The 20153-nt window shown below is 44.8% G+C and overlaps 1 protein-coding gene across 3 annotated transcripts in view; it reads right to left on the reverse strand.

Moving 5' to 3' along the window:
* The window catches only part of ARHGAP9 (Rho GTPase activating protein 9), a 1031694-nt gene that overhangs the window by 229304 nt on the left and 782237 nt on the right, over positions 1–20153 (reverse strand). For all 3 annotated transcript variants that reach the window (XM_069653585.1, XM_069653586.1, XM_069653587.1), the window contains one exon: positions 18695–18772. In XM_069653585.1, coding sequence (XP_069509686.1) covers positions 18695–18772 — 78 coding nt within the window. The remainder of the gene's footprint in view (positions 1–18694; positions 18773–20153) is intronic.

Below are 20153 nucleotides of genomic sequence, written 5' to 3' on the forward strand. Positions count from 1 at the left end.
TGTTCAGTGGTGTCTGCAGGCATCCTTCCACCACATCAGTGCAAGGGTACATTCGATATGGTTGTCTGAGCACATAACTGCTCACATATCTTTGAGGCGGTATTGGGATGATAACTGGTGTCATGCACCGTATCTTCTTGTTCTTCCAGTATGACAGAGGTGAGGGGGAGGGCACTAGAGATGACGTGTACATCTGCCTCTCTACACTACCCTCCAAAAAGGTTCGACCAAAGCACCTCACATAACCATGTGAACGCCCAAAAGAACTGCTAGAACCCTGCACACTTGTATAAACCCTCTGTTCCTAGAGGCCTGGAACTGCCATAGTCGCTGAATCACATTGGACCTCTCATCGTAACGCCACCAACATTAAAGGAAAATAACCACTGCTTCATAGACTCAGGCTAAATGTTTGGTACTCCCTGTGAATACTGAACTAGCGACTACTCATTATGTACTGTAATCTTCGTTTTCTGCTGTACATATTATTTAAGCAGTAGTTGTGCTATCAAAGAGGTATTTTCTAACAAAAGTAAATATTTCTGAGAGTACACTGATGTTTATTACCTGCGATAACAATCATGGTCTGTATCTTGTGCCACCCCATGCACCCTCCTAAAAGTTAGGCCTTCCGTCCTCAGCCATAGTTACCACAGGTGAGCAGAGGAAGCGAGTCCTACGTAGCCTATTTCTGCCACGGTACTCATCCCCATTTGAGGGTACAGGACCCCAGCATAATTACCTAGCAATACCAGTTGCCCCTCTGTCCCAGGGCCTGTAGAAAAGGTCTGTCAGGGCACAAGAAGCCACCAGGCCAGTGTGTGGGATTAAAAACGAAAGTGGTTGAGAGCATTTTGGATGGGTAGAATTCTCAGTGGGGTAGGAATTGCCTGTCACAACTCTAAGTCTAGATAAGCCCTGAAGACGGGGAGGCATGGGATAATTGGTGGAACAAAGAGAACTTTAGGGTGATGAACAACAGCAGCACATTGAAAAAAGCCACCATACCAGAGGAGGGATCCAAGGAGGAGGGGCACTTACAAGCCACTTGTCCAAATAGAGGGTGGATGTGGATCACCTAGTTCCTGAAGGCCTCCGCTACTGATGCCATCGCTTTGACAAAAATGCAAAGGTCTGAGCTCATACCAAATCAGAGCATATTGCATTAGGAAGGCACTTCCCTGCAACAAGTTTCAGATGTTTTCTGTGTAAGTTGTGGTGGATGGTGCGCAAACAGAGCATTCAATCCTAATGGCAAAGAATAGGTGGCAGAGAGTGGCCATTCTGAAGCACTCACTGGTGGGACCAATTGAAATGGTGGAGATGCAGGATGGTGTGCACAGCAGCGAAAACAACAAGATGAAAAGCCAGAATTCCACAAGTGGCTAAACTGCTTCCAGCACAAGGAGATTCTGAATTTTGAGAATCAGCTCCAGGGGAACTGGATGGAAAAATCAATGAGGAGGGGCCTGAACCAAAGGCCCATAACAGAATTTACGGATATTGTGTGATAAAACTCAGGGCAAGCAAATATATTGAAACCCTTCCACCACTTCCTCAGCCTTGCCCAGGGAGAAGAACCTACTGCAGCCCTTCTGCTGCTCCCTTTTCTTGCAGCGCGGAGAACTACTGTGTCTATTATGACGTTTAGGTACACCTCAACACATCTGCAGGAAGCTCAGTCATACTGTGAAATCTAAAACCTTTAAAAAGAGTGGGAGAATTCTTTGCAGAAAATAAGGACGTACATGTTTAAAGGAACATCTTGTCATCAAATAGGAGGTATGACAATTTTCCCTTAGCGCTCTTTGACAACAACCACACGGATAGACTTGGAATCTAAGAGAATGATTATTAAATCAAAGTGAATTCACATTATTTTATTTTATTATTCAAAGCATGGACCTAGCTCGAGATGGGTTAAATGTAAGGCAGACAAGTGACATCTAGGACTGGATGATGACTAAGTAATCGCCAAGACGCCCATTGGAATTTTTACACTCATCTACAACAGAGTATTGTCCTTGTGTTAGTGAATGGCTATAACAGGATTTTTGGGGAGTGTGTCCAGATGCTCCCTGTAACGGTTGAAAAGGATTGGTGAAAGGGTGGAGACTTGGGGAACTTTGCAAGAGAATGCAAGTCATTTAGAATGCAATGTGTTCACCTGGATGGCCTGGTGTCTGCCCGAGATGTAGGAGGTAAACCAATTCAGGATAGCGCCAGAGAATCCCATCTTGTTAACAAGGAGGATGCAGTGGTCAGTGTTGAATGTAGCCGAGAGATCAAGGAGGACATGTAGTCATGCGTCACCCTTATCCCTTATCCATGATTTGGAGGGCATCATTCACAACCTGGATGATGGCTGTCCCAATGCAACACTTGGGGCGTAAGCCCGAATGATAGTCGTTGAGGATGTGTAGTTGTGTAGCAACATTTTCCATGATTTGGCCAATAAACAGGAGGTACGAAATGGGCTGGTTGTTGACCAGGTTGTCTGGGTCTAATGTTAGTTTTTTCAAAAGAGTATGTGTACAACAAGTCCTGAGGTTGTAGGGGAATTACCCTTTTCTGAGGGAGGCATTAATGATGCTGAGGAGTGCATTGAGCACCGAGCCCATCAATTGTATAATGATGAAAGCCAGTATGAAATTGTCAGAGAAGGAAGTAGGTTTGAGGAAGGATATTGTATTTAGGGGGTCTAGTGGAGAGTGGGGAGAGAATGCAGTCCAGATGGGAAATATGTGTGCTGGAGTACAGGAGGGCCTAATACTGTGCAAGATTGATTTGATGATCTGTCAGATTTAGATTTCATCATATTTTTTGTGAGGTGCCGGCACCTTAGGGCTGGTGAGGGTGTGGTACAATGCTTTACTACATCGAAGATGGCTTTGCTCCTGCTAAAGGCTGCAGTGATGGTGGTGGAGTAGTAACAGCTTTGGCCTCAGTGATCAGATTTCTATGGTTGTCGCAGAAACCTTTGAGGTTGGTGAGATCTCCAGGGTTATGGTTTTTGCACCACCATTTCTAAAAAGATCTGTGTGAGGGTGTACCAGGGGGCCAGATGGTTTGGTCTTCACGCGGCTGGTTTTTAGTAGGGCATGAGTGTCCGCCAGTTTCACAGTGGAGTTGTTTAATAATTCTAAGAGGGCAGAGACATTCCCTGTGATGGGGAAGTCTGTGAAGTTTGCTTCTACGTCACTGACTGGAAAGGTTTTGAATCAGCAGTGCTGAGTGAGGGAGCTTTTAGCATGACCTTTGTGGGCCTTGGTCAAGTGGGTTATCGAAGGTGTAATGGTAGCGTGGTCAGACCAGTCAAGTGGGATTTAGTCTGTGCAGGTAATGACATGTGATGATGTAAAGACTACCTACAATTTCCTTAAGGTCCATGGATCCGGTCAGTGTTAAAATTGTGCTTTGAGTGTGGTTGTCAGCGTAAGACTCGGGGACGTTAAAATAACTGAGAAATATATTATTAGTGTGTGATAATTGGGCAGAGTAAGTGTCAGTTGGAGAGATCAGCAATGCAAGAGTCACTCCTGTGAGGTGATCTGTAGATGAGTTGGAAAATGTTGGATTTCTTGTGAGATAAAGGGAACCAGAAGGCAGGTGATTTAGAAATAGCTTGTCTGGGAAAGGGGATGATGGAGCATGGACATTAGCTTCTGTGGATGATCGCAACTCCAGCTACTCCCCTTCCTGGCTGGTCCGCATGTTGGATGCAGTAGCCGGGGGAGGGAGGGGGTCAGATGATGTTGAAAACATGGGGGTAGTACGGGGTAAACCATGTTTTGGTGATGAAGAGGGCATCAAGGTTATTGTACGAGATGAGGTCAGCAATCTCTACGGCATTATCTACTGCTGAGCGAGCACTGATCAGCATGATGGGTAGTGTGAATGTGGTCTATGGGTGTTGGATGGGGGCCAGATCGATATTGATCAGGTTTGCTAGGGTAGCTTGCCAGGGCTGCCCTGGACGATTGACCATTCGAACCCTAGCAATGGTGGGAAAGCCTGTGGATGGATGAGATACATGGTGATGTCTTTTGACGAGTATTAGCAGCAGCGTCAACTTTGTAGGTGAAATGCAAAGCAGCAGGTCTGGCCTGTGGCCCTATCAGGCATAAACAGGTGAGGTCCTTGTCTTCGTGCTTCCTTTGTTGTGGATGCCGGCAATTAGGTCATGTAAGGAGTAATGGTGAAACAGGTGGTAGGCAGATTAATTGAGTGGCAGGGCCTGGATGGGTGGCCAGCAGCTTCCTCAATGCTTTGGCAAAAGGAAATTGTTGGTTATGTTTGAGAATGAAAATGAAGTTTAAGTCAAGTATGGCACAATTTGAACTTGCAGTTGGTACCATATGCCCAAAACCTAACAGCTTCCAGCCTGAAACCTATACAGTTTCAGTTACAAACAAGTTACACCAGTGCTGGTGGCTCTACTGACAGTTGTTTTTTGTGCCTCAGAATTATGGGGGGGGTGCAGCCAAGCCGTTTTGCATGTCGCCGCCCAAATTAATGTATTCCTCTACAGTATTGCAGTTTCCCATGGCGACAAGGAGGAGAAAGAGGTCAAACCAAAATTCAAGGAAACTGGATGCCTTGAGCCTGTTCAATGCCACCGGCACTACAAGGGACTTGCTTGGCAGGAGACTGTGAGGAGGTGCAAAAATGATGGTTTTCGGTCTTGCCGCTGACCAGCTGTGACTAGGAATTACCAGATGCCACTGAATCAAGGAGCCTCTATCCGTTCCAAGTAGAGGTAAGGCCGACCTTCATAAGTCTCCGGAGCTTAAAACACAAGCACATGACCAAGCTAAAAAAACAGTAGTGCGATGTGCACTCATCTTGTGTCACTCCCAGGACTTGGATCTTGCATCCAGTGACTGATGAGGCGTGGGGCTTTTGACATCAGTTGGTATCCTACTAACCCATTTCAGCTCTGCTACACCTATGGAACACCTCAGAGGTCTCTTAAATCTTAAAACATGTGTGTTCTTCAGCATGCACTCTGGAGTCAAGCATTTTCACCACCGCTGAGTCTAGCGACATCTTGGAGCACTCTCATAGATTTAGGTTTAGGCAACGCTTTTGGACAGACCTAGTAGGTTTATGCCTTGACAGTATCTCAGTGAGGCCCCTAGTACTAGGCAAGGCATGCATCTTAGAATTGCCCTGCAAATATAGAGGTTCAGAACTGACGGGAGAGTGGAATCCAGGGGCCCTTTCAAAACCATTGGAAAGAACATTACAAACACCCGGCTTAGAGGTAAAGGGAAACGTTTTTTTCCTCATCTGAGCTTTTGCTTGTCTTTTCTGCATCTGTGGAACCTGCAGAGCAGCATACCCTGAAACATTGGACCAAAAATGCACATAGTCACAGTCACATGTCATATGCTGACTTGGATGTCATTCGCAGGGATCTAACGAATATGCTTCTTCTTGTTGCTCAATGTACACAGAAGATACTCCTTTCCCCACTCACAGTGCACAGGCCCTCTGTGGCCCTTACTCACGGGTTCATACCTTGTACCGAATGCACCTGAAGATGCTGTCAGTACACTCACTTAAAATGCAAACCCAGTGACATTATATTGCTTAATGTCTTATCAGACTTCTATGGTAATTCTCATAACACATGGCTCTTCCGACTTGTAACAGTCCTTATTATAGAAAGTCACTCCATCTTCCCTGACAGACACAATCATTTAACATTTATAGGAATTTAACACAATCCCTAAGAAGGCATATTAAGTTCTGCCATCCCATAACTGTGCCCTGTGCATTCCTGTTTAGGTAAGGACAGGAAATGAACCCAGGCAGTGAGAAGAGGGCAGGACACAAGGGGCCTCATTACGAGTCCGGCAGTAGCCGTGTTGGTAAAACTGGCATGCTGCTGCCGGACTCGCGATGATTTGCCACTGCCTCACTTGCCGGAATAACCGGGGAATTACAGTCTCAGTGGTCCGGTAACATATAAACAAGAGATTGTACCCTTACTGATAAAGAATTTAAATTGTAAATAGACTAGTGACTGTGGGGGACAGAGATCAGTAGTTCGGTCTGTCCTGAATAGTTTTCAAGAATAGGTCTTCTAAGTAGGGGATCCAAAGAATGAATCTGCAGGTAATAATCACTCACTGTAACAGTGTTTTAAAATCTTAAGGCTCAAAAATGTATTTTCTATTCATGTGAAACATATAGTGGATAAATAAGACATAATAGAGACTTAAAGGTTTAAATATAGGAGTTAAAGATGACAAAAAAGCAATTAACAATTGTGCAAAATCAAAAACAACATAATACACTATGCATCAAAAGAACAAGTCGGAATCAATTCAAAATTCATTGATATAGGTAATTCTTAATTACTTTAATAAATGCAGAAAGTGCTGTGTATTTGTGTGGTGGGAAAAGCAAATACCTATGAGCTCGCCCCAAAGGGTTTCCTAACTCTAAGTGTTAGGGTGCAGATTGATGGTAACCTTTACCACCTACACCGATGAATTGGTCGAGTTTCACAGGTTCCCAACAAATGGAATTACACAGTGCATTTTTCTGTATAAAACAAATTAAGTTGAACAGTAGATGTTCTAGGGTCATGGAATGAAAGATATCTTCAGTGGTCCGGTAAATCAGGACTCAATGGGAATGGGGACCATGGAAGCACCAGCACGGTTAATAACAGTGCCGTTGCTTCCATGAAAGTCTGCTGGCGGGTATCGTTCCGGAACGGCACCCGCCAGCAGACTCGTAGTTTGCCGGTCCAGAAACAACAGTGCTGGTAAGCTTACCGGCACCATTGTTTCCGGACCGGCAAACTTGTAATGAGGCCGAAGGTCTCCTACAAGACGGGAGGATTAATAGTAATGAGAATTATCATCTGAAATGTGCCATTATCCCACCTGCCCCTTTGGTCTCACAGTCCTTACTATATGAAGACAGTGCAATTAGTATTACACTGCATTGCAACAAAATCACGCAACTATTGAGACATACGGCATTGGCCATGGGATTTATTTAATGTCTTAAGTTTAAGAAGAACTATCCTGAAGGATTCTTGATCCGTGAACAGGTCACAAAGACCCTTCAACTGCCACCCTGTGATGTCAGGTGAAGCTGCTGCTTGTGGCCCAGGGGGCTGCACTGCAGATATCCCTTGCATACACCTTGCTGCTTAGCCAAATAGCCTACTCTCCTGGTGCAATGAGTCTGAATGACTATTGCAATTTTACCTTTGGGCACATGATAGGAACTGACAACTGTCAACCAACTCCATCCTCTTATGGTAGCAGCCATTGGTCTCTTACCCTAAGCTGCTCCATCAAAAGAAACAAATGAGGCTTCTCATCGACCAACACCTGATGTTCTATCTTTGGACACTGGATGTAGCCTGAGATCTCCCTTTGTACAAAGGTGTTGATACTTAGGCGAGTTTGGGTTCAACTATAACACTGGGAGAATCACCACACGATTAACATAACATTTTGAACACATCTTGGGAATGAAGTCCGAACCTGTTCAAAGAATCACCAGACTAAGCATAAAACACAAGTAGGGATCTGAAACTCGGAACATTGATAGCACCCTGCAGCAACTGAGTGAAGTAACTGCTACCAGGACAGGGCTTTCCAGGACACAATATTGATGTCAACTGTCTCTTGTGGTTTAAAAGGAGGAAGATGAAACTGTCTGAGAACCTTAACCACATCCCAGGAGGGAAGTCAAGATTTCCTGGCACGTTTCTGCAGCTCACAACTACTGAATAAGTTAATCATGAAATGATCAAACACTGCCAAAGCAGCACCTGGGTATCAACATTCTTTCATCAGTGAAAAGTCAAATATTGAAACCATCTGATATGAAATCCAATATTCAACATTGAATATTCACCAAGTATGGCATGAGCATAGTGATATCCCACTAGCCACACACCATGTAGAAGAAATATGAGGCTTAGAGACTTAGGGAGTTGACTGATAATGTGTCTTCTGTTTATACTCTGTCAACGTCATCTAAAAGCCCCAGACGACGCAAACCTCTTTGCTCAATGTTCACGATGTTGGTTGGCAATACCAGATTGTTGATAATGGCAGGACTGGTGAGCTCAGTGGCAAAGGGATCATTCGAGTGCTCAAAATTAAGATTGGATAAGCAGGAGCTACAAGCAGCTCCTGGGTAGCCAGCAGTAACCAGTCACCAGGATTTGCCACTGAGGAACGAGGAGCAAGTACATAGCAGTATGCAAATCTAACTTCCACATAAAATGCAAACATAACATTGTATCCATTATTTATGACCCCTTATGCTTTATGTCATCTAGATGTGTCCTATTGTTTGTAGATTCTCCCAAATTCACAGAGTGAAAACTAAGAGAATTACCCCATAGCCATATGGATGGGACAATATCAACTATCCTAAACCATCGGCCCAAAATGAAGAGACTCACACCACAACATTAAAGTGTTGGTTTGTTATGTGAGGAGGCACAAGCAAGCATGCCCCTATTAATCCACCAACATCAGAAAAATAAAAGGGGAGGGCCAGAAGTCCAACAAGGATGTTAACACTCTGCTTAGCCTTTCTGCTGCTTGTGTCTGAAGAAACAGACAATATAATAGTGACCTGTTATTTATATATTGATTTATCAAAGCGCTGTGCATAGAACACATTTCCATACAATTATCACCCATCCAAAGGTGGTACTCACTTATCCACCTCAGAAGGATAAAAGGCTGAGTTGGCCTTGCTGGGATTTGGACCTGTTTCCTGCAGATAACACACAGATTGCAAAAGCGAGAGCTCAACTTGCTGAGCTATCATACTGGCACAACATGCTGCACTAATGTATATAACCAGCTATTCTGCTAGAGGGTTGAAGAGGTGACATCCGCTTTCTACTTGCCTGTCAACATGAGCTTTACCCATCTGATTGTTTCTTCTCATCAGAACTTGCTAGCCTTCTACTTTTGTTTGAAACTTTGTAAAGCCCTAAAAATGTCAGCAAATTCTCTCCAATCGGACACAGTCTTCACCTTATTGGCTGGCTTATATCGAGCGATGCTACAAATTTGCATTCAAGCTCTCAACTCTGACATCTGTTGATACCACCATTTGATTATTTGGAGCCAAAGGACTCCTTTCAGAAGATTCTGTAGAGATGCCCACTAGACCACCTTGACCAGTAAAGCTTGTTGCCTGGTAAACAAGAGGATACAATTCCTGGAAGACGATATGACTGACCCAAATGGGCTCTTAGCTGGAAAATACTAAACCCAAGTGATTTTAGAGAGTTACAGCCAAGGTAACATAAGGAGGGCTTTCTCCATAACTGTCCTGAAATGAGCCCCATAAAAACTGATGGTTCTAGGAAGGGATGAATGATGACTTCTTATATCTGATCCTGAATCCATGAGTCTGAAGGCCTTCACAGAATCTGCTAGCATGAAGCTGACAAACCTTCATTGATGCTGTTTGAATGAGCCAGGCCTCCAGGTTCGGATAACCTTGATTACTTTATGCAGGCAGTAGACCTACAATGGTTGCCAGTATCTTGATGAAAAACCAGGGTGCTGAAGCCAGCTCAAATGGGATTGTATAAACCAGTAAATGGAATATTTTGAAAAAGTCCATGATGTATGAACAGTGATATGTAGATAATCATTGTATTAGGGTATAGCCATCAACAAATTGCCAGGGGGACTGACATTCGCACCCGGGAAAGGCAGTCTGACCAATCAGAATCTGCCTTTCCCTGGCACTATTGTGACGGCAGCCATTTTTAACATGTTTTTCATGGTTGCCGTCATCCAAAAAGGGACAAAATGCCTTTTCCATTTCATGGGGGCGGAGCACATCTCCCATCAGATTTTTTTTTTAAACTATATGCAATCCCGGGGTGCAAATAACTTTCACACCCCTGCAGCGAGGCAGACATAGGATTTAATGTCCCGCAGCCCGAGCTGAGAACCACTCTATGCTCGGGCCTCCAAAACTCTGGCTGGCAGGCCATTAAATCCTGTGTGTGCCCCAGCGTGAGAGTTATATTATCACATGCTGCAGAGTTTCAATCAGGAAAGGTTGATAAGCCACAAACGTGTACATTCTCTTTATGCAAGGGCTGGTATTAACCTCCTGACCACTTTTTCACCAGGAGTTTAAGAGAAAATCAATCCTGATATTTTATGGAACTGTAAAATTATTTTTTTTTAAATAATTTGCTGAATTCCCAACATCAAGGCCTCCTTTACGATGGCCAGGGGTAGCGGGATATGACAATTCTGGAATATTGAGTGACCTATCTCGGAAGTCAATGGGATATCCCTTGGGTAAGACCTTCTCGATCCAGATGTGAGAGATTTCCCACAGGAAAAGAAGGTGTAGGTCTGGAAAAGTGGGCACAGGTACAAGTGCCTTTTCTTCATCATTGAAAGGATATTCTCACAGAGGGTAAATATGCTGACAATTAAGACCTCCGTATTTTAGGTTTTGTAGAAAATGCCATTCTTCTCCATCCAAAAAATGATTTTTGAAGGAAATCTACTATATGTAGCCCAAAGAAGTTAGGGCCCAGGAGTGGGATTTTGGTAATAGCTGCCTTACAAGTGGCCTTCACTTTCCATTTCCTCAAGAATAAATATTGTCACGCTACCAACTAACTACCTTCAGATGCTGCTACTTTAATAATGTCATACTTAATATCTGAAAGGGACTGGACATGTACCTCTATTATCTCTGGCAGTGGTGTGATAGTGCTCCTTCTTGGCATGCTGAATAAAGGGCTTGAAGGTCCAGTAAGAGTGATTGTGCAGCCTCTCTGGACTATGCCCCTGCTTGAATAATCAGCTTGGTAGCTAAGTAGATCTATCTTAAGGTACTGCTGGGTTGGCTTTACCTGGGGTGAAAGCATTCATGCCATTAAGGTCGCTTAACTAATAATCCAGTTTGACATTATGAGGTTATTTTACATCAAAATCTATTAACATATACAGCTTGAGCAAATATATAGGGGATGGAGATTTATATGACTTCTTCCATGCTTTAAACGAGGCAGGACTGTTAAATGTTTTGTGTGAGTTACTACTGATTAGACTGCATCCTTCGAGTAATGTTATGATACATGTGTTGGTGTACCGCCCACCTTCCCATTTGACCAATGATTTTATTAATAGTTTTTCTCAATTGGCTACTGACCTGGCGATTGCCCAAACTAATTTGTTTTTGCATGTTGTTATTAACTTTCGTCCAAATTAGGTGTCTGACATGCAGGTGGTCAATTTAATCCCCAGGCTGTTGTATTGCCATCTCCATCAGCGCAACTACTTTCCTACCCATGATAGAGGTAACACCCTTGATTTAATCTTCTCTGACCTATCGCTCTCTGTGACCTTTCGCCCTTTACCAGTTACCTGATCTGACAATCATTTGCTCCCACATCTTGTTGTCCTGGCCATTGTAAGGAAGGGTGTTTATTGACCTTCAATTGGGTTTGAAAAAAGCCTATCTAATCCTATATCTAGAGATGGGAGCAAGCTACGACCATCAAATAATAATAACGCAGTTCTAGTAGAGTCTGTCAAAATAAAAGGGCCTATAAAAATAAACCTATTGCCAATCCTTACTTCTAAATACAAATAGTGTGGGAAACAATGTTATGCAAAAGAAAAGTGTTGAAGAAATGATATGTCAGGATTTTCAAGACGTTGGCTTCCCTTCCCCACGTTGTCAGCACGGGGCAAGGTGGCACACTCAAACTTAGCACACAATCTGGCTTCTCTAGCATGAGGATGCAGTTTAAGACTTCAGCATCAGGGCCTTCAGAGTCAAAGGGCCTTATCAAGAGTTGGGCCAAAGTGGGATACCGGCCAACTTAATTTGCGTTATTACCGCCGGATCACGGGTTGGGTGCTAAACGTTAATCCCCATTCCCCATTGGGTCCATTGGACCCAATGAGGAATTTTCGGTGCAATTACCGCCGGCTGTATTACTGCGTGGTGATTGCACCAGAAATCTGCATTTTCTGGGCGTGTTTACACCCAGCTTTGAGCTGGGGGTAAACACGCCATACTCATGATTGGACGGACCCTTAAATGCGGCCGTAACCCTGTTACCGCCACATTTAAGGGCTACCACCCAACTTGTGATGAGGCCCAAAGTCTCATTGCCATTCAAAGTCTCTTCTTCCAGAGGGCTTGATGCAACACAACAAATATTAAAGTTCCTTTCTTCTTAGGATTTCACATGCACAACTTCTCGGGTGATTTACTGTTCATCCCGGGTCCCCCTCCACCAGCCTCAGACCCACTTTAACACAAAAGCTTCAATTGGTCTCCCTCCACCGGACTCGGACCAAATTCATTTACTTTTCCAAACTTTATCTACTTCATCAATATCGAAGACTTTTGACTGTGTGGGATTTTGCTTGACCTGTCTCAGGACCACTTCGATTCACAATTACTTGTTCTCTTCTTGGTATAAACTTTTCCTCACTTTCGCTTACAGTCCACTTTTCAACTTGATACCTTATGGAGACCTTCGAATTGAGCAGCCATCCAGTGACGGACCACTCTGTCAAAGGTATTGTATCTTGCTTTGAAAGTTCAATCACTTATCTGGAGTTCAACTTTACTTGTGTCTCTTATCACACGCATTTTAACAATGTTCATTCCAGTGCTCGCCATACAATGTTGCTGCTTGCAACCTTGGCTTCAACACAGACTGGTCTTGTATCGGTCTGCCCAACTCACTGGTGGTGTTGATTTCACTGAAGCTGCTTTGCTCTTGGATCCAAGGACAATACCACAGAGGCTGGTGCTTCTCCCCGCCTTGATCACTGATGCGGGTGGGCCCCGGGTATCTCCGACACACAATGCAGGGTTCTTCAGCCTGGTTTCCTGGTCTTACGCTTTCTATTTTTGAGGTTTCTGGAAAGTAACGGTTGCTTGTCAAAAAGGCTGGCTGTGTGAAAGTGTTTGTGTTGTAAAGGGGGGGTTGCGTTCCTAAGTATCCTACAGGGTAGGATGGGGTAAAGGTGTTACAGGGAAGGGCATACCGCGTCTCACCATCCGGTGTCCCACTCCCACTCCCTGAAGACCCCTCCCACAGGTGATCCTCCCACACTCGTCCACCCCCAGGAACTGGATCCAAAAGCGATGTCCGTGTCCTGACCACCTGGATGACAGATTCCTAGCCACTAGTGGGGGAGACACATTCTGGTTTCTCACACCATGCACAGGCAGTCACATGCAAAAGTATACAACAGCCGCCGTCACTGGGCCAAAGTCCCTTTGGGGTATCTCGCAGATACTCTGAAACTCAAAGCCCAAACAGTTCTGTCTCGAATCTAGAGAGATGTGTGTGGAGCTATAATATCAGCTACATCCCTCAAGCTGATCTGCTATCCCCTCTGAAGAAAGGAGCGTGCCATTTGAAAGCTTCAGCCCCCTGGTTCTCTTTGGACTTGAGTGCCAAGCAGCAGAAGTGTCGTCAGGTGGAGCGCAAATGGTGTGTCTCTTTTGAGACATCCGCCAAAGCTGAGTCTAAACCGAGCCTATATCAATATAAACTGTCAGTGAAATCTGCCAAATCTCAGCATAACGCAGATAGTATAACTACCGATCCTGTCCTTCTCGTTAACTGTTTAAAGTGACAAAAGAGCTTTCTGCTCCGAGGTCCATCCGTTTTGATACTTCCCATTCCCAAGCTACCTGTAACGTGATCAGTTTGTTTTTTGCAGACAAAAAATTGACAATATTAGATCGGTGATCCTGTTGATAGCATTAGGGATAGTTGAAATTGACCCACAATCCCAACTCAGCAGTGAAATCTTCTCTTACTTCAAGCCTGTTTCTGATGTGGGTGTACTGGCGGATATTTGTAAGCTAAAATCATCATCTCTGTCCGATTCCATTCCACTTCACCTGCTTCAGTCTTTACCTCTGGACACAATTGCACTTTTCACTGCTGCACTCCATCAGTCTTCTGTGAGTGGGTTAACCCTGGCCCCTTGAAACATGCTATTGTCACACCATTACTGAAGAAGCCATCACTGGATCCTTTGGTCCCTGCAAGTTACCGCCCGATCTCTCTTCTCCCGGATATTATGAAGCTGATGGAAGCTTTGGTTACCCCTCAGCTTTGAAGATTCCTGAAGAATAATGGGCGGCTGCATCCTTTTTAATCTGGTTTTAGACCTCTTATGGGGACAGAATCGGTTATGGTTTCAATCTTGCACTATCTGGCCCTGCTCCAGGAGCACAGAGAGGTTGGAGTTTTAATTCTCCTTAACCTCTCTGCGACATTCGATACCATTGACCACAACATCCTCCTTTTACAATGTTTGGAACATGCAGGATTGTCAGGTCCATTCCTGGCATGATTCGCTTTGTCCTTGAGGGACCGTATGCAGACAGTGTCCCTCTCCGGCTTCTGTGCACCACCCAAGCCAATCTTTTGTGGTATGTCACAGGGTTCTTCTTTATCACCTTTGCTTTTTTATTTATTTATGAATCCTTTAGCAAACTTAATTGAGGAATCTGGCATAAGTTTTTATACACACGCCAACAACACACAACTAATTTTTAAACTAAATGCCCCAGCATCAGAGTCCTCTTCTAAATTAAAATCCTGTCTAGCTCAGATCGACAGTTGGATGTGCCAAAATTGGAGATAAAACAGAGATTATGATAGCAGGTCCCGCTCCCCCTAAACCTCCGATGCTCACTCTTTCTGGCATTCCGACTTCTGGTCTGACTCGCTGGGACTCTGTCCCACCCCTAGTCCCTAGGTTAAGAGTCTAGGGTTAAACTTATCCCCTCTGGTTCCAGAGAAGAGCAGATTCCAGTAGTTTGCTGTTCAGGTTTCTGTAAACTAAGACAGACTTCTCAGAAACGTGCTGCCATTTGTGCCTACATAGTTCCATGCGAATGTGGTCACAGTTTCGATTATGTGCGCTTGATTATTGCAACAGCATTGACCTGGGTCAAAGTGAATTTCAGATACATCGACTCCAAATCCTGTCAAAAGCTGCTGCGCGCCAGGCCCTTGATGCCCCAAGTCGGCCCTCTGGTGTGCTTCTGCTGGCCAAACTTCATTGGTTCCTCCTGTCAAAAGCCGGATAAAGTTTAAGGCACGTTGCATTGCACATCGTGCCTTTTTTCACACCGGGTCCTCTTTCTTTCAACTTAAACTGACCCACTACCTTCCCACACACTCCCTGCGGTCATCATTTTCCAACCTGCTGGAACTGCCCAGTTTTGTAAAGCCTGAGCTGGAGGCTGCTCCTTCTCTGTATCAGTTCCCACATTATGGAACTCTCTTTCGGCCTCCCTTAGAGAGATTCCGGATCATTTGGGCTTTCATAGAGCACTCAAGACGTTTGTGTTCTGAGACTAGGGCGGTCTCTTTACCTGTTCTCCTACTTGATGGATACATGCCTTTTGGCCTTGGTTTGTGCTCAATAAATTATATCAAATTACATTACAAAAGGAACTGGTAAATAGGGCAGATCTTTGAATTGCATATAAATGGGTTTCCCTGGTGAGGAAGGTGCAGGGGAAATTCCAGTTTTAAATGCCGGTGTTGCAGAAATATCATCAAATATTCTCTCTTGATATATATTTGCCTTTGGACCCTGCTCCTTCCTTATCTCTAGTTTCTTCCTAGGGGAGGAAATCTACCCCTTATATTGGATCCTTCTTATGTTCTTAAGATGTTTCAGCAGTAGGGCCCTCTGTCCCAGCTTATTTCTGGGGAGCTGGATCAGGATGTGGGTTGGTTTTAATGCCTTCACTAAGGACATTTTCACCAACTAGGCAAATGGGTGTCCATTGTTTGATGGGCAATCCTGGAATGTCTCCTAATCTTGTGATGGTAATGCAAATGCCTTGATATCTTTTAGGGGTATCTGGAAGAAGAGGAGAAGGACATGCTCTTTTCCTTGCTGTTTTCTCGAGCTCAATGGCTACTGGGAAAAACCACATAGGCAATGCACTGCCCACCATTAAATAATCCAGAGTCACTAATCAGAGCTCAGCAATATGGAAGTAGGCGGGCATGACTGTTTCTATTCCCTTGCATTGTTTACACCTGCAAGGACCAATTGTGGTGAGTAAAAAGAACAGGCCATACATTCTTATGATCACTGGATTTGAATTGCATGTGTCCCATGTAAATGGGAGGAGGGATCTGTGTGTATTCTAACCAAGTCCAAAGCCGCGTAGGCGTAACCCCAGCATGGAGCATGCTGGTTCCATTTGAACCTTTAACTGACTGCTGTGGACTTCTTTTCTGTTGTAGACCTGCAGAAATGTGACCCGGAGGGGAGACCAGCTTCACACACAAACCCTCTCTCTCCCCAGTGTAGATTGGTGGGGAGCGGCAAGAATGCCTCCATATATTCGATTCCTCTGCGCCCACAACAGCGCACCAAACATGAATTCATAATTTGGTATACTCTACACCTGAGCTTGTAACAGCGTGGCCCAGGGAGTAACCGTATCACCAATATTCCAATTCCTGACATTGTCCACAACAGCATGACCATCATGGGGTGGTGGGATGGATGGCCATCCGCAACAGGGTAGCTTTGCATCCTAATTCCCCCATTGTGCACGTTGTTGTTTTAAAAAAAGAAAAACAGGCATAATTAAATAAAAATCTACACAGTTTGTTTAGGTGACACATTATTCCAACCTAACTTAACTATTGTGATTAATTTTGCGATTAATCTTTCTTTCCTGGACCGAGAGGGAGAGCTGATAAGCAACCACAGCAGCAGAGGGTGTTATGAAGAAAACAGTGTGTATTGAGGATGCCCACACTTTCCGGAGAGGAGAGCAAAGTATTGGTTCAGGGTCTGTGAAAGAAGTATGTCCACAGGACTTATGCAGTTTTTGGTAGGATTCCCGCAAGGGCCTAAATGGAGGGTGGAGAATACTGCTGAGGTCCGTTGAGAGAAAATTAGGTGTCGAGAGACGCTATTGACCATGTGAACAGACACTAAATTAAATTGCTGTAAGTGGGGCATAAAGCATCACCCGGAGGGGAACAGTGAGTCCACAAGGGAGAGACACAGTAGGACTAGAGCGAAGTCCTTCAAATGGGGAGGCACCAGACTTGCTCTGAGTGGAGAGGAGACGAACAGCAGGCACAAAATGTTGTGTATCTAAAAAAACGGTGATATTAACTCATTACAAACATAGAAGCCACAACCTAGAACACCATGAAGAGCCTGAACCTGTGCCTGACAGATGCACCAAGGGCAAGAGGATAGCGCGGAGAAAACAACCAAGTGCAATCCACATATCAAATTGGTACATAGGAAAAGCAAGGGAAGTGCTTGATGGGAGTTGTCCTAAAACTCCCCAACAAGCTCAGTCAAGGGAAGAGGTACATTAGCAAGTCAAGGGAAGATGTACATTAATAAGCCAAGTGAACTGCCTCTCCACAGCGAGTAAGCCAAGTGCAGTTGTGTGTTGTTGACAAGGCCAGTGATGGAAAATGTTGTCTTGAGAGTCCCAAGATAGTAAACAAGTGAAGTGGTGTGCTGACCAGCCAAGGGCACTGCTGATAGGAGGTGCAGCCCTGATCCTCTAGACAGGCAAACCGGGTGAAGTGATGCGCTGACCAGACAAGTACAATGCTTGATGGGAGGTATACTCCTGGTGCAGTCCTGATATTCCCAACTGTGTAAGCCAAGCGAAGTGGATGGTTGACCGGAAAAGTACAATGTTTGATGGGAGGTGTAGTCCTCATACTCTCCCATGAGGAAACCAAGTGGAGTGGTGCGCTGACCAGACAAGGGGACTGCTTGATGGGCGCAGAACAGTTCATATTGCAATGAATAAAACAGGATACTAAGTAAGTGAACTACTGATGGAAATTGCGATTCTGAGATTCCCCAATGAAAGTGCAAGATACAGGTCTTTAACGAGAACGGAGAATAGAGCATGTGGAGGCTGACCGAATAGCCTAAGGATAGAAAATTGTATATAATGTGTTGTGTGTTAACATGCAAGTGCAATACCTGATGGGATCTGGGGCTGTAGCTGTCCCCAATGAGATTAAGCTACCTTAAAGAAGCACAGGGGAAACAAGAGTGCAATGTGGGGTGCATCAAATAGACTCAATGAAGGCTGTGGTTACAAGGCTCCCAAAGAGCAGAGTAGTGGACAATCAGATGCTAAGAGAAGCCAAGAGTCCTATAACTAAACTGATTTGGGAACTAAATAATACATTTTTCCTTTACTTGGGATTTTTAATTTGTGAAATTATTATTTGGAAACAGACACTCATAGCTCTGTTTACAATGTAGTCCAAAACTGACAAAAGCCCAGTCTCTGTCACATTGCCCAGAGACAGAAAACATATAGAGAGGGTAAGTGTGGGGGGATGGGGGACATTAAATTCATCATTAGGGATCATGTTAGCATGCCCATATGTTTAAAATGGTTGTTATGAGTCTGTCCAAGATGGCAGTGTGCCTTTGCATCGTAAGGACTGTAAAAGGAAGGCAGTGGGAGACAACAACCAGTTTATTCAATACTTGAACATTCTATGAATCATCTCTTACATACTCCTGCAGCTGATATCATTCACCCCCAATCATGTGAGACCTTTAATAAAATCTTGTCATTAAACACCCACCACCTGCTAACCTGCTGCAGCATTGCCATTTGCCAGGAAAAGGGTACTCACCCCGGTCAACGATGAAGCGAAGCTTTTGGATGACGGCCAAGTTCCCATTGACTCTGTAGATTCCATCAACATCTAAGCCTAGAAATGGAGGTAAGAGAAGAGTGATTATTAGAAGTACCCAGAATTGGGTGAATAAAGGGATCTTCCTACAGGTCTCTAGTAAATACTGGGCCCAGCCTCGCAAACTGCACTTTGTTCGAGATTCTCTTTTAGCATAGTGAAAGAACTTGAAAAGGGGTATACCAGTATATGAAGGTAAAAACACACCCACCTCCAAACAACACAAATTGCTGCTCTGTTGACTGGCATAGACAATCTACTCCAACATGCAAAATGCCACAGAATCAGAATTTGTAATTTAAGGGGCAAACAGAATCCAAGCTTTGATAACTTCTATTGGACTAACTGGAAATGTGAAGCTGAGATGTGTGACGAATCCCTTGATGTCGTCACTTCTCTCCCCATGGGGACCCTTGCCGTGGGGCCAGGGAGGTGAGGACGCTACCCGATTGTCCCCCTGGGGGTGGTCCTCAGCAAGAGGATCCCATGGGAGGGGACTCCCTCTGCGGGAGAAGGGAAGACTATCAAGGGAGAATGTGGTATGTCAACCATCATAGCGCCATGCATTGCTCACCCAACAACATTGCTAGAAACCAAGCACCCCCATCCTCTCTGTCTCCTCTTTATTCTTTTAGTTGCTTCATGCATAGTAACACTGTTTATCATATAGACAATACTGTGTGACGAGGTAGGGTGAGGAAAGAGTGCTAGTAGATGGCTCCAGAAATACTGACACCAAGAAGACCAGGGCAATGAAGAGCCCATCGCGGAACCAAGACAAACATACTAGCTATCCAGAATTCGAAAGACGACTTACTATCAAAACTGACTAAGGACTCTCCTCATAGTCATTCCTGCCCCAAAGGAGCATCCAGCTGCGCGGCGAAGCCGCACGGCGAGGACATGCTGCAGACCTAAATTCCAAGAGAAAGAAGTCGGCGTCCGTGAAGGCTGAACGGAGCAAGGACTCACTTGAAGGCTGGGAACCCTGATGTCTGGTGGCAAGAAGGAAGCCATCCAAGTGGTTCATGCGAGACTCAACGTATGGCGAGAAACAAGCGTGGCGGAGCCGCCGAAAGCCGAGATCAGGCCGCCTAGTGCCCAGGGGAAGCCAGAGAAGCTTGCCAGTGTTGGCGAGGACTGGGACCCTCATGGACCAAGTTAGAAGCTATGCAGAGGGGTACAGAGAAGGCACTGGGAAACCCTAGAGGCTGTGGTCATCTTCCTTATCCCAGTGGGACCAAACAGAGACACTAAACAAACCGGGTGAGAGAGCACCCCAAAGAAACCAGAAGAGAGATAAGGGTCTGCGACCCAAATGTTGAAAAGTTTGAAGAGTTGTACATACAAGATATCGTCTGGCAGGATAGTGAACCGGGCCTGAGTAAGGGACATTATA

Source organism: Ambystoma mexicanum, chromosome 3q, assembly GCF_040938575.1.
Source record: "Ambystoma mexicanum isolate Mex_15411 chromosome 3q, UKY_AmexF1_1, whole genome shotgun sequence".
Taxonomy (NCBI): Eukaryota; Metazoa; Chordata; class Amphibia; order Caudata; family Ambystomatidae; genus Ambystoma; species Ambystoma mexicanum.